The sequence below is a fragment of the Gorilla gorilla genome, chromosome 21 (genome assembly GCF_029281585.2).
Source record: "Gorilla gorilla gorilla isolate KB3781 chromosome 21, NHGRI_mGorGor1-v2.1_pri, whole genome shotgun sequence".
NCBI lineage: Eukaryota > Metazoa > Chordata > Mammalia > Primates > Hominidae > Gorilla > Gorilla gorilla.
In genome coordinates, this window is record NC_073245.2 from 27222250 (window position 1) to 27236908 (window position 14659).

Here is a 14659-nt window from a genome sequence, read left to right on the forward strand (position 1 = left end):
GGGGCGGCCCAGGGCGGGGCCCGCCGCTTCCCCCGCCCTCATTGGCCGCTGGCGGACTCACGTCACCCGAGCTGGTGCTCTCCTCCAGCCCCTAGGGAATTGGAGCTGAGGAGGAGCTGAAAATGCAGATTTAGCATCAAGCACAGACCTACACTCGCTCTTTCTCTCCGGTACACACAGCTCCCCACATTCTCACCCCTGCCCGCGCGCCGGGCCGCCTGACTGCACGGCTTCCCCTCCAGCCAGATGCTGGAGAACACACACTGATTCGCTGCTTTCCAAGACCCTATTCAGTCTCTTTCTCTATACAAAATTTTTTTTAAAAACTATATATAAGAATTTTTTATTTGCACCCTCCCTCCGAGTCCCCTGCTCCGCCAGCCTGCGCGCCTCCTAGCACCACTTTTCACTCCCAAAGAAGGATGAAGGGTGGTTGTGTCTCCCAGTGGAAGGCGGCCGCCGGGTTCCTCTTCTGTGTCATGGTTTTTGCATCTGCTGAGCGACCGGTCTTCACGAATCATTTTCTTGTGGAGTTGCATAAAGGGGGAGAGGACGAAGCTCGCCAAGTTGCAGCTGAACACGGCTTTGGAGTCCGAAAGGTAAGCTCTCCCATGCATTTCGCATGTTGTTTCAAAACGGGGGGGTGGGGGGGCAGCCCTGCGCAATCTCATTGCAGATTTGCAAGTTTTCTCTCTTTCTCGTGCGTTGCAGATATTCTGCCATGGGCTCTTTAACACGATATTGCCTCCGGTGATCTTTCGCCGGTTATGTAATTAAAATGTCCTTCATCTGTACTAGTAAGGTCATCAAAATAATTTACTGCTCTTTGACTTGATGGCGAAAATAGGATAACACCTTTCACAGGATGCCATGCTCCCGGGATGCTGTCCGAGGTACCAAGTTCTCGAGGCTGCCTGGGGATGGAGGGATGAAGCCCTGAACAGCTGAGCCTGGCGTTGGCTACTTGGCCAGGGATGTCTCCCCCACCCCCATCCCCCGGAGAAAGAATAGTTTCCTACAGACGAGGCTGGACGTTTGGACACTGCAATTCACCTCGGTGTTTCTGCCACCCCGCGCCGGGAGGACTTCCCTCCCAGGGACTTCGGTCCCTGCTCCTCTCCGGGAACAACGGCTTCCTGACTCTAGATTTGGAAAGAAACTGGTCTCTAAAATCGGGGCGGAACTTCTGCGCCCTCACCCCCGCCCACGACCGCCCACCCCTGGAGCGCACTTCTGGTTGGCTCCCTAGTTCTCAACTCCCGGCTACAGGAGCTGGAGAGGTGGATTTTGAGGGGGATTCCCTACGGAGAAGTCGAGGTGTCCTCTCCTGATGCGTGGGCGGCCAGCCTGGCTTTCCCACTAGAGCGTGGGGATCCCCATTCCAAGAAGTTGCCAGAGTTCGACAGTTTGGGCAGATAGGTGAGCCTCCCAGCTTTGGACACCTTGGATCTCCTTTGGAGACTCCAGGGTACTCATCCTGGGAGGACAGAGGAGAGAAGGGCGCTGGGTGGGGGCTGTGGCTGACCTGCGTGTCTCTCCTGCAAAAGATGTAGCAGGGTTCTCCAGTGTCCTTAGGGGACCTGGCGCAGGCTGGGGTGGAGTGTGGGTGCAGAGAGAAGGTGGGGCGAGGGGAACCCAAAGGACAGAGATGTGGCTACCAGAGGGCTGGGTGGAGGTCCCTGAGATTTTAGGCTCCATCTCGCTCCTGATCCCAGGAAGAGAGAGGAGTGAGATGAGCGGTGGGTGCTTTTGGTTATTGGTTTTGCCTTGAAGGGCCGCGCAGACCGAAGCTCTTATTAGTCTCTTCTGTCCTGACTTCCCAAGCCTCCCGCCTCTCTCCCAGCCACCGCCAGGGCGCCTCCAGGTGTGGGGGCCTCTCCCTCCTCCTAAGGGCGTAGGCAGTACCGGGATTTCGACCCCAGAAGAGTCTGGCGACGAGTTTGACAGAGGTCTGGGAAGAGGCTCTGGGTCCGCCGGTGGCGCGCGGGCGGGTCTTGCGGAAAGGAACTTGTTGCTCTGGGAAGCGTGGGTGGAGCAGGGGAAAGAAGGCGCCGGCGGAGGGAGCACCCCGCTGTGGTTTTGGCCCGTGGCCTGCCGGCTGTTTTGAGAGACACCAACACAATAAAGAAGCCGACCTTCCTTCTTCACGCCCCCCCCCCCCACCCCAAACTTGGCAAGACCCAGGACCCAAACGCCATTATAAAATATAATAGTGATTATTATTAGTTATACGGAAGCTTACGTGCTGGAGTCCTTACATAGATTTTTACTTAATCTTCTCAACATCTCTGAGGAGGCTACTATCATTATTGAGCCTATGGCCCCGTTGAGGAAATTGGTTCAGAAAGGGGTGCGAGATAAAAACAGGCAAGGGCTTCAATCCAGATCTTTCAGAAGTGAACCCATGCTCTTTACTCCTTAGTACCCACCCAGGCAAGCTAGGTGCTTTCAGGGGATGTGGGGCATTGAGATAAGCTGAAAAGGGATTTTAATTCTTAAGTGTGATCTTGCTGCAGAAACCTGTGGCTCCCTCCCCCTCCCCCACACCTTTTCATGGGTGCGGGGGAGTGGGAGGGAGCCATAGGTTTCTGAAAACCATTGCTCTCAGTGGTTTTCTCTTCTCTTTGCTGCCCCCTTTGAAAATGTGCCCTTAGGATCAGAGATCAGATAACTAGGCCTCTTTGTCCTTCATTCTTTCTTGGAGAGGAGCACACTGATTTTGCATCACAACCTGAAACCTGCAGTTCCCATCTGAGAGACCTCTCTCCTTACTTCTCCATAACCTCTCAGGTAGTACCCCACAACCAAATCCAGTGATTGTTTTTCCCCTTTTACACATTTAAGTAACAGGGACTGCCTGGTGCAACATCTGCCTAGAATAAACCTCCTTTTGGATCCATGTCTTGTCCATTCTTCAAGACCTAAATTCAAACCTTTCCTGATGCTACAGACCACAGTGAGCTTTCCCTCCTCCAAATTTTTATGCGACTGATAGGCAAACACTGCACTACATAAGCTAATAAATGTCATCACTTGTCCTCATTATTTCATGTATATAAGTAAATATGGGTTTAGTTGTTGTATTTCTACTTAAAAGGTAAATATTCAGGGATGATACCTCCTATATTTCTCATTTCCTCCCTGTAACCAGCACATTACTGTTTTTCCAGCCTTGAAGGAAACTTCCTTGTCTGTATTTATTATCCCAGGTTTCCCAGACACCGTCCTATCTTGCTTTCATCATACTGTTTTGTACTTTTGCCAACATTTGTTATTGTGCATCTTAGAGGCCCTTATGTCCTTCTCCTTCCTTGCTCTGATGCTTAGCATGCTTCCCAACTCCCTACTGCTCCCTGCTCCGAGGCTCAGTGTCAGACACAAAAGATTCTCAGTGGTTATTTATTCATCCATATGAAAGGTCAGCAATGGAGACTAGAAGAACATGCTTTCTTATTAAATTATCTCATTCTAACCTCACAAATCTATGAGAGAAATTACTGGCATCAGCTGTAATTCTCAGATGAAAACCTTAAGGCCTTGAGAAGTTAAGTATCTGCTTATATCTGAGAAGTAAAAGAACTCAGACTTAAAACCAAATTTGCTTAACTGAAAAATAATTGCTTTTCTACATAATGCTGCCTCCAGGAAGCCTTCCCTGACTGCCAATAACTCTTCCCTTGAGACACAATTTTAGAGTTCTGCTATTTTCCCTTTTCTTTTTACTTTTGTTATATTTATCATTTATTTTCTATTAACACATGAACGTGTCTTTAGCTAATGGGTGCGTGTATTTATGTCTTCAGGTAGACTATAAATCTTCCAAGAGGAGAAATGACATACTATATCTTTATATAGTCTCCATATCTAGCATGTGGCCTGTATATGAATATTTAATTGTTTGTCAATTATTTGGTTGATTCTTATAAGACCATGAACAAACATTTGTTTTCTCTCTAAAATGAAATAAAAACTCCTATAACTTTACCTCTGAAAAGGTTATGGAGATTAAAGCTTTCTATTTTATCATGACCTGGCCCTGGCCGAAAGACTTATGTCCATCAGAAAAGGTACTTAAGTCTAGGAGAGTGAATGAGTTTACAGTAATGACAAAGGCATTATTCCAAAGAGTGCCTTAAAATTCTCAAAATGCTACTAATTTTAATTGATTTGAAACAGAAAACAAAAATTATTTATTGAAGCAACCTGTTGAAGATTAACCAAAAATCAAGTGAGAGTTAGGGTTTAAAAAGAATCTGATATTATCCTAGGGGTTTCATTGTATTATGGTGTGTTTTATGTTTTATCCACAGAGGACAGATGCTGAAATGATTACACAAGTAAAATCATGTGACCATTTTTATAATGTGTGAGAATTTTTTAATTTTGAAAACAACCTAATAATCATTATGCTGCCAGGTAGTAAAAAATTAATAAATTTCTGGTCGCTTCACTTTTATTGAAGTATAATTTAGGAAAGAACACAGCTTAGGGAATTTTCACAAACTAAGCACACATGTGTAACCAGCACCCAAATCAAGAAATAAAATATTACCAGTATCCCTAAGTCCTTTTCTCACTCACTTGCTTTGTTTTCAGGTTTTAGCTATTATAAATATAGCTTTTGTGGATATTAAAGTCTATGTATTTTGGCATATATGGCCTTCTACTGGGAATTCCTAGAAATGGAATTGTTGAGTAAAAGGATATGCATACATACAGCTTTATAAGACCATCAGTTTTCTATTGCTGTGTATCACTAAAAAACTTAGTGGCCTAAAACCACACAAGTTTGTTATTTCACAGTTTTCATGGGTAAGGAGTCTGGCACATTTTAGTTAGGTCCTCTGCTCAAGTCTTCACAGGCTGAAATCAAGGTATAGCCTGCTGTGTCCCATCTAGAGGCATGACCAAGAAACAACCCTCTTCTGAGCATATTCACGCCTTTAGAGGAATTGAGTTTCTTGTGGTTTTAGCCCTGAAGTCTTTATTTTCTTGCTGGCTGCTGGGCCGGGACCACTCTCATCCCCTGGAGACCTCTCCATAGCCCTCTCACACCACACCCTTCAAATATCTGCCTTCAGGAAGAGCCCACTCTCCTTGCAAGGTTAACCTGATTCGTTCAAGCCCACCAGGATTGTTTTCCTTTTGGTTCTTCTGATGAACTCAGAGTCAACTGATTTAGGACTTTAATAACATTTGATAAATCTCTTCACCTTTGTGTAATCTAATCACAGAAGTGAAATCTATCATCTTCACAGTCCCACCTAGGCTGTCCACACTCAAGAGGAAGATGATTACATAGGTCATGTACATCAGGGAGCAGAAATCTTGGGGGCCATCTCAGAATTCTGCCGGCTACAGACAAACAGCCACATGGCTTTCCTAAGTAGTTATACCAATTTACATTCCCATCAACAGTATGTGAGAGTTCCAGCTGCTCCACATTCTCACCAACACTAGATATTTTACATCTGTTTTCTTTTAGCCATTCTGGTGGTATGTAGTAGTGTCTCATCGTGACTTTAATTTGAATTTCCCTGATTATCAACTGAAGTTAAACCCCTCTTCATGTGCTTATTGATGATTTGGATATCCTCTTTTAAACACATTTGTTTCAGATGCTTTGCCCTGAAAAGTTTTTCTTTTGGGTTGTCCCTCTTCACTTTTTATTTGTAGGATTTCTTTACCTATGATGGATAGAAATTTTTGGTCAGATATATGTATTTTGAATATTTGATACCACCCATTTAATGATATCATAATGTCACAACAATGTTCAATCCAGATTATATGCTTTTACTTCTACTTTGTCAGGCAGCCAATTGTAAGTCAAAGGAAGAATTATCTTGCAGTATTTCCACATCCCCTATCCCAAAGTTCTTTAGATCAAAATTGACAATATTTGGAGGAAAAAAATAAAAACAGCATATAGATTTGATCCTAAGCATTCCCTAAAAGATTTCAATCTAAGAAGACTTTAAGGGACAGTTCTTCTGGAACTAAAAGATTTACCACAGTAGCTAAGGGAAAATAGCAACCTGTAACCTTGCTTCCCTAGACATGGCTGCCATTCATGTTGTGCCTTGGATCAAATCCAAGCTCATCCCTCAAGACCTGTCTGGTTGACCTAGACCACAGTGTTCTCTATCCGTTTGGAGCTTTGATGATGTATAATCGATTTCTTTCCCCGATACCAGTCATAGCCATCAGAACGCTCACTGTCCCCAATACACCTCTTGTGGCTGAAGAAAATGAGGAACAATAATGTTGAAAGGTAAAGATGACAGGATTTGGAATCATATAGCACTGGAAACTTGGCTAGGTTACTAAATTTCTCAGAGGCTCGTTGTCTTCTGAAAATGGTTAATAAAATATGGTGGCTGTGAAAAATAAACAATGTAGTTAGTGCATGTAAAGTTCTGGGCAGAGCACTGAGTGCATAGGATAAAATAGCTATTACTGCAGTAGTAACAATAAGCAGGTTGTGCGCTAGTGACACTCTTTTCCTCAAAAAAGTAGCTGTGGGTTATACTTGTGAGGGAGTGACAACTGATTGAGTGAGGAATAGGAACCCAGCCCAGCAGCAATCCATCCATGGGCTAGTCATGACCCATGAGATGACCTGGCCCAAATTCAGTAAATTTAATTCATTATAGACCATGGTAATTATCTCAGCCAATTATACTGGATTCCTCAGGAAATCTGACTGGCTAGTTGCTCTAGAGAGGAGAATGCAGTACAGTTACCATGAGAAAGCCCATTCAGGCCATGGGAAACTCAGACATTTTATCTAAGTTTCTAATAGCTTTCCAACCCCAGTTTCCAGCAAAAGACGCCTGTAACAGGCTGAAGAGCTAAGCACCAAATTCATTGCTCCTTCTTCATGGGCTGCAGCAAGACCACATTTCCCAGCCTGCCTTGTAAATAAGCGTGATCGTGTGACAATTCTAGCCTGTGTAATGCAAGCAGAAGTCATGTGTACTTCTTCCATGCCTGATGCATAAGAATTCTCTATCAATTGTTTCTCTGTGTTCTGCTCTCCTCTGGGGCTTGATGTAATTGAGAACAGTAAATTTTGACACCAAATGCCAAAGCAGCATCACAAGATGAAAGGAGCCCAGGTCCCTGGTCCGTGAATTGGAAGACCTTATATGAGTGAGAAATAAACTGCTATTACATTAAGACACTAAGATTTGGGAGTACTGCCCAAACTAATATGCTGTCAATAAATATCCCTTTGCTTAAGTTGCTAGAGTGAATCTCTAAACCTTGAAGGCAAACAGAGCCAGATCACAACAAAAATTGTTCCAAAGTTTTGTGAGAGCACACATATTTTCACCATATACTACCAAACAACTTTTCAAATATTTGTGATTTGTCTTCTCCAGCAACAAATAGAACCCATTCTACACACTGTTCTTCCTGCTGGCAACCAACGTGCCCTACTCATAATAGGTGTTTAATATGTGCTCCTTGACTATGACTACAGTTGGACCACAAGGTGGTGATTTGTCCATAATCTCAGGTCGAAGGTGCTAGAAAAACTATTTTTTAAGAAACTATTCCTGTAGAATCCATTTCTCTATAGGCAGCCATTCAGCTAGGAAATAGAATTAAGTGACAACCAGCAAGTGGGCAACTGGCATGCTTCTTTGTTTCTCTAAAATTCCCCAACTTCGATATTATCAATAGTAGAACAGATGAGCTCTTTGAACAAAGAAAGTAAAGTCTGCAGTTACAACCTGATCAAAATCCAAAAGAAGGGAAAGAAGGGAAATACACCTTTTTTTCTCAATTGAATGAATATCTAGAAATCAATTTCTATTTCAGAAGGTCTTATTAGCTATAGATCATAACGTTATAGCACATCAGATAGTGGTGCTATAGTTAAGTTCACAATAATTATATATTCCGCTCAAACTAACTGCTCAAAGAGGTCTGGCTTTAAGAATAAAACATGAAATCTGAAGTTCAATTTTTCATTGAGTTCAGATCCAACGTTTCAAAAAGAAACTCTGTGCTGAATTTGTGAATTATTATTTGAGATACAAATAATCACAGGACAGCTCAAAAACTGACATTTCTGTTTGACTTTCCTTATTAAGGTGTATTTATTTAGCTAAAGTCCACAAGTGATTAAGAAGTCAAGAAATTACATCTGAGTCAACACTTCAGTCTGAAATGTATAGTTGTGTATTAATGGATGGTTTATATGCGAGACACATATGAAAATAATTTAACTGCCTTGACAATTTTTTGTCCCTGAAGCTAATTTGACCACAACTTTTTGGAAATTGTTGTGATGTGCTGAGATTGTCGATAAAAATAATTGAATAAAACAAGTTCTTACATTGAAAGTAGAACAATGACACACTCTTAATTTCCTGACATAGAGTAAAGTAGACTTGAGACTGTTACAGGGTATTGGCAGTTTCTCCATTAGAAAATTGACAAGAATGGGAAGAAAACTGTAGGATCCTGGGGTCGCTCTTTGTTTACAACTTTAAATTTGACATTAACTTCCATAAATATCCAATTGTTCTCCTAGTTTTTCCTAAATAGATTCATTTCATGCTCATTTTGTATCAAACGCAAAAGAGTCCAAAGAAAAGTGAACAATATACAGAATCACTATTGGAAGCATCAAGAACATAAAGATAATAACTTAGGTTTAAAACATTTGCAAAGTGTTGTAAGTCATTAGAGAAAAAAGTTTTGACCTGGAATATTTGGGTTTCACTCTTCTAAAGTTTTAAGTAGAGGGCAAAGAGATTGTCAGCCTTGCTTTCTGTGTAAACACAGTGTCTGGCAAAACTAAGTCTACAGGAAATATTTGTTGAATGAATTACTTGATTGATGTTGGTATTAGATGTAGTAGACAATTGAATATCTTTCCTCTTAAGATTTAAATAATCACACACACAAACAAAAAAAGTGAATCCTTCCATTTGTGAGATGGTAAACATCTCAATGTCAAGACAATATTTTTACACATTGCAGTATTCATGAATACCATGAGTGGACATAATCAAATTAAATCACGAGATAAGTTAGGAACCCTGATAATATGAAAAATGTAATAACTTTGATATTTTTGTCAGAACCACACATCATCATTATTTTAAAAAATACCAAGTAATAAAAAAAATACAAGAAGGTCTTTTTTAATTATGTCAAATCTCATTATTCAGAAATAACCATTACCAGCTTTAGATAAACTCTATTGCAGATACTTCTGTATGAATATGTATAGAGAGAAGAGAGATATATAAATTGTTTTATAGAGCTGAGATCTCATCATATGTGCTATTTTAAGTTTTAAATCATTCAATTTAATTATTATAAAATTTAACAGAAGAGAAAATCAAAAGAAAACTATGGAAATTTTTAAACTTCAGATAAATATGCTATACAAAGGAGATATTATTTCCTAATATACCTCCCTAAAATTCATAAGAAATTATTGTGTCTAATATTTAGGAGTTTGTAGTTACATATTTTATACATACATGGTAGATAGGTTACATATATTTAATTACATGTTTACTTATTTAATTACATAATTCAACTTTTGTGAGTTATGGACTCAGTGCTTTGTAAAATGGGGAAATTAGCATCCTGACACTTTCTCTCAGCTTCCCTACTTCCACATTCCAATGTTTGTTAGGTATATCATTATTTTTGCATTGTGTTACATATAAATACTAACCTTCTACTAATAACCATAATTTATAGTATTGTTTATATTAGTTCTTTCTTAAAATTCTAATGTTACCACAAGTCCTTTTATCAGAACTTCAATTACAAATTCATTTTTATTCATCTTTTGAGTAGCTAGGTTTTACTGAAACATGAAGAAATTAGCCTAAGCATGAAAAAGGAGCTGTCTCAGTTTCAGATTAAAGGGAAAAAAATTGGCAGGGGAAGTCCTGTCTGTAGGTCACAGAGGAGAATGTGGTGATAATATCCACTTAGGAATCACAATTATTTCAGAGGATTAAGAGGCAAGGTCAATGTTCAGAGGGAAGGAAGAGGTGTTAGGATGGGGGCTTCAAGGAGATGGAAGTTCGGACACCGCTAGTAGACGTGAGAGAGGGAGTGGACAAAGGACAGATCATGATTTCTGGGCAGTACTGCAGAGGCAAGTGGGAAAGAATGGATTTATGGTGGCACCAGCAGACATCTTAAGAATGTCTTAAGCAACATTCAGATTGGGGTTGAGAGGTGAGAGAAATGGAATCTTCCAAAGAATAGAGTGTCAATGAAATAGAAGAATAGGTAAATTGGAAATAACAGTGAGAGAGATGAAAGGGAGAGAGCTATGGTTGGTGAGTGGGATATTGAAGCTCAAGGCTCCAAAAATTGAGCACTTCCAGATAATGATGAAGTTCATGGAAGTGAGTTATCAAAGTTAAAAGGAGATGAAGGTGATCAAGACACTAAAAGTAACATGCACAAGGATTTGTTCACATACACCTCATTCATGCCATAGCAAGAAATAGGATTGTCAAGGAAGACTGTTGAGAGAAAACAAAACGAAGTCCTAGGGCAAAATGTTGGAGAACTTTGGACATGAAAGGAGAAAGAGGAACCAGGAGAGGAGTCAGAACTTGGACTGTTGGAGAGATGGAAAAAGAATCAAGAGCACACAGGCCTGTGAAAGGAAAGGAGGAGAGAGTTAAGAAGGAAAGAAGGAAGCAACCTCAGCCACTGGTTTTAGAGACAAAGTCATTGTTGAAATAGGAGGAGTCACCCTAGCACAGTGGAAGAGGAGACGAGTGTTAATTTGGGTCCCCAGATGTAGGCCCTGGAATAAGGACTTAAATGCAAGTAGTTTACTTAAAGAGTGATTCTACAAAATACTGGTAGAGGAGTGGGGAATTGAGATAAGGAAAGGAAGGCAGGAATAAAGGGTACATCATAAAGCAAGTTGTCACTGTGGGTAACTGGAACTCAATCCCACTGGAAAACTGGGAGCTGGTATAGAATACGTGCTTCAGAGTTATCCTGCCTGAGGGGGGAGGAAGTTGGGGTATTTATACACCCATTGCATTGACATATTAATTGATGATTGAGAGTTACTCCAGGCTGATGTTAACACTCCAGAATTTTGTCCTGGCATATGCTCAGACAGAGCAGAATTTGGCCATCCAGAAAAATACTTGCAAACAGATGCAGAGGCTGGCACCCACAAAATGGTAAGGCCTATCCAAGAGGATCTGAGCGTGAAAGTAACCACGTCTGCTACAGGAAAAAAGCCCAATCATGAAGGAAAGCATCAAGTGTGATGAAGTGGAGGTACTAAATATAGACCATCCCTTCAAGAGGTATAGTGGTTAAAATAGAAAAGTAGTGTTACAGTCACTTGATGTGGTTTTAAAGGTATTTATGAATTAATGATTTCTTAGCACTTGTCAGACCACTTGGAGATTGCTATCCCACCAGAATATTGTGACATACCTAGCCAATCAAGTATGCATTACTCTAACTGGTTTTTCCAGTCATTTACATTTTTACAAATGATAATTATGATTATGAAATTACAGCCTTTCAGAACAGGAAGGGATCCTAGAAAGACATTAATTTAACCCTTCATTTAATAAATGAAGGAAATAAATGAGGGAAAGGGCATCGAACACTATGTTTGTATGCTTAACTATTCCAAAAAGCATTTGAGCCTTGTTGCTCATTGGCGGTGGTTTAGACAATGCATTATTGATATCACTGAACCAGCTTTCCAGACTGGATAAGATAGACAACTAGATTGGGTGAGACTCCTATAAGTGATTAGCCACATACACCAACTTGGTCTGACCATACTAATTCATTTCAGGTCCTCCTGATGTGCTTTTTTGTTTGTTTGTTTTTTTTTTACCATTTTACCCCTAGAATTTTTATAAATTCTGATTTTCCAAACAAAGCTATTCATAGACTCAAGGATTCCACACCAACAACTATTGGGTTTACACTTGGTAAAAGACAGAATAGGAATTTATACTTCCTTGACTACTCCCTTAGTGACTAAACAGTGCTATATATTTAGTAAGCACTCAATAAATACCAAAATAAATACTGAGAAAAAAATTTAAAGGCTTAGCATCATCATTAGATTTTCACTGCACACCCAGCCGATGTCTCATGAGATGGTGCAATCAGGAAAACCAAGTATGCTAGGAAGGATTATAGGAACATCCTATTTAGTGCCTGTGTTAAGTGGATTTCCTTAATTGCCCTTAATAGCCTAAAATTTTGTGACTTAATCATTAAGAATCCAGTGACAGAGGAGAATAAGGTGATCCACAAATCCTATTCCTCTTTGCCTTTAGCTTCTCCTCTATTTCTGTGGGAAGAAAAAATATCACTTTTATCAGGGCACCACCAATTCTCTTCAGTGATGATGGAAGCTCAAACCCAAGAAGGTAGTTGATATCCAAGAATCAATTCTAGTCAGTTCCAGCTGACTGTTTCTAGGAACTGTCAGCCAATAATGGGAGACAAAGAGAGACCTTGAAGAACCTAAAATGTGGGAAGAAGGATGGGAAACAAGCCATTTGTGATCTCTTGAAGTCCAGTAGCAGCACTTTAGGCAGAGGAGAAGGGACAGGGATCCTTGGAGAGTTGTGTCTTAAATGAGGTTTGTCATTAACCCAAATTTGGACCCAGCAGCCGAAGCCAGAAACAAACCATTCTGGCCATAAACTAGAAAATGAGGAAAGGACCAAAGAAGAGTTATGGGAGTTTCAAACCAATGGACCAAGAAATTAGCAAGAGCTACAGTCATACCACAGAGACACATAGAAGGAGAAGATTATTAAGGTCATTCAACAAACATATACTGAGTAAGTTCAGTAAACAAACATAATGCAACACACTAAGACATGGATTTGGGAACAAGTAAGCAACTGGGATTCAGTCTTACTGGCCTAAGATGATTCCAATAGATAGACGAAAAATCAAACCCCAAGGTGAAAACACTTTTTTTTTTTTTTTTTTTTTTTTTTTTTTGTGAGACGAAGTCTCACTCTGTTGCCAGGCTGGAGTGCAATGGCGCAATCTCGGCTCACTGCAACCTCCGCCTCCCGGGTTCAAGTGATTCTCCTGCCTCAGCCTCCCAAGTAGCTGGGAGTACAGGCACACACCACCATACCCAGCTAAATTTTGTATTTTTAGTAGAGACAGGGTTTTACCATGTTGGCCAGGATGGTCTTGATCTCCTGACCTCGTGATCCACCTGCCTCGGTCTCTCAAAGTGCTGGGATTACAGGCATAAGCCACTGCACTTGGCCCATGAAAACACTTTTTAAGTCTCTGCTTGTGTTGCATTTACTAAGTATCACTGGCCAAAGCAAGTCACATGGCCAAGTTTAGAGTCAGTGTGGGAGGAGACTAACCAAGGGAATGGATACAGGGAGATATGAACAAAACATGGATCCAATTTCCTACTACAGGCCCCTCTGACAGTTACAACTTATCTGTGTGGTCCCATCAAAGGGTGAGGAGGCTGGGATGTTTAACCTCCAGCTACCATTTCTTCTTGGTTGATGGTTGCTCCTGGGGAACATCAAATCTCTCATACTTCTGCCTGCTGTAAGTAGACCAAGCATGCTTCCACTGCCAGAGAACACCCTCAGGAGAGCGGTGCCTGAAAGACATTGGCATCTGTATGTACTCTCTACAGGTGACCTCCAGGGTGGACCAAGGGAAGGCAGGCAGTGTGTCAATATCATGTGCTACACAGAGGACCTAAAGTTACATAAAATTGAGGTTCGTCAGAGGCTAGAAAGAAACAGTTTGTGAGTGAGGCTGTATGTCAGATGCCCTCTACGTGTCTCATTACCTAGGTGTCATTCTAGACTTGATAGAAATCAGTGGTTCAGTCTTTAGGGGGTACATCATAGTTTGAATCCCATTGTGGACTGTTAGCCCAGCCCTAGAATAGTTGGTGTTTGTGGCTAATCCCTCATAGGAGTGTCACACAATCTAGTTGTCTGTCTCGTTCAGTCTGGAAAGCTGGTTCAATTGTATCAACAATGCATTGTCTAAACCACAGCCAGTAAGCAACAAGGCTCAAATGCTTTTTGCAATAGTTGTTAGGCACATAAACATAGTGTTTGCTCTGCTTTCCCTCATGTATAAAATGAAGAGTTAAACGAATGTCTTTCTAGGATCTGTTCGCGCTGATTACAGACAAATGGGAGTGCTCCATGTAAACAAGTCAAGAAAGTTTTTGTGATAGATTTAATACATAGTGCATGTGAGGCCGTGACTGTCAGCAGAAGGAAAGCCTTCACAAAGCAGGCAATAATACATTGAGGTAAATTTACAATGAGGCTTATAATTTCAAGAAGTTTAAAGGAAGAGGTTTATAAAGAAAACCACAGGATGTGCAATGAAATGGGCATGGTTTTTAGGAGGATTGCAAGTAGTTTTGTCTGTCTAGATGACGAGAGACTGGGAGATGAGGCCAAAGAAGTGACCTGGGGTCAGTTCATGACCAGTCATCCATACTATGCTGAGGAATTTGGATTTTGCAGGTAGGTGGAAGGAGGCATCGAAGGGTACTTGGGAAGTGTGGCAGGATGGCCACATACAGGACATCCTAGGATAAGTTGAGCTAATAGTAACTTGGAGAAGCCTTGATCTCTGCCTGGTTTCTTTG

General features: G+C 41.1%; 1 protein-coding gene across 1 annotated transcript in view; it reads left to right on the forward strand.

Annotated features, from left to right (window-relative positions):
- The first annotated feature begins 57 nt into the window (after positions 1–57).
- PCSK2 (proprotein convertase subtilisin/kexin type 2) overlaps positions 58–14659 on the forward strand; it is a 259004-nt gene continuing 244402 nt past the window's right edge. Inside the window, exon 1 of the mRNA XM_004061834.5 lies at positions 58–599. Coding sequence (XP_004061882.1) covers positions 423–599 — 177 coding nt within the window. The 5' untranslated portion in view covers positions 58–422. The remainder of the gene's footprint in view (positions 600–14659) is intronic.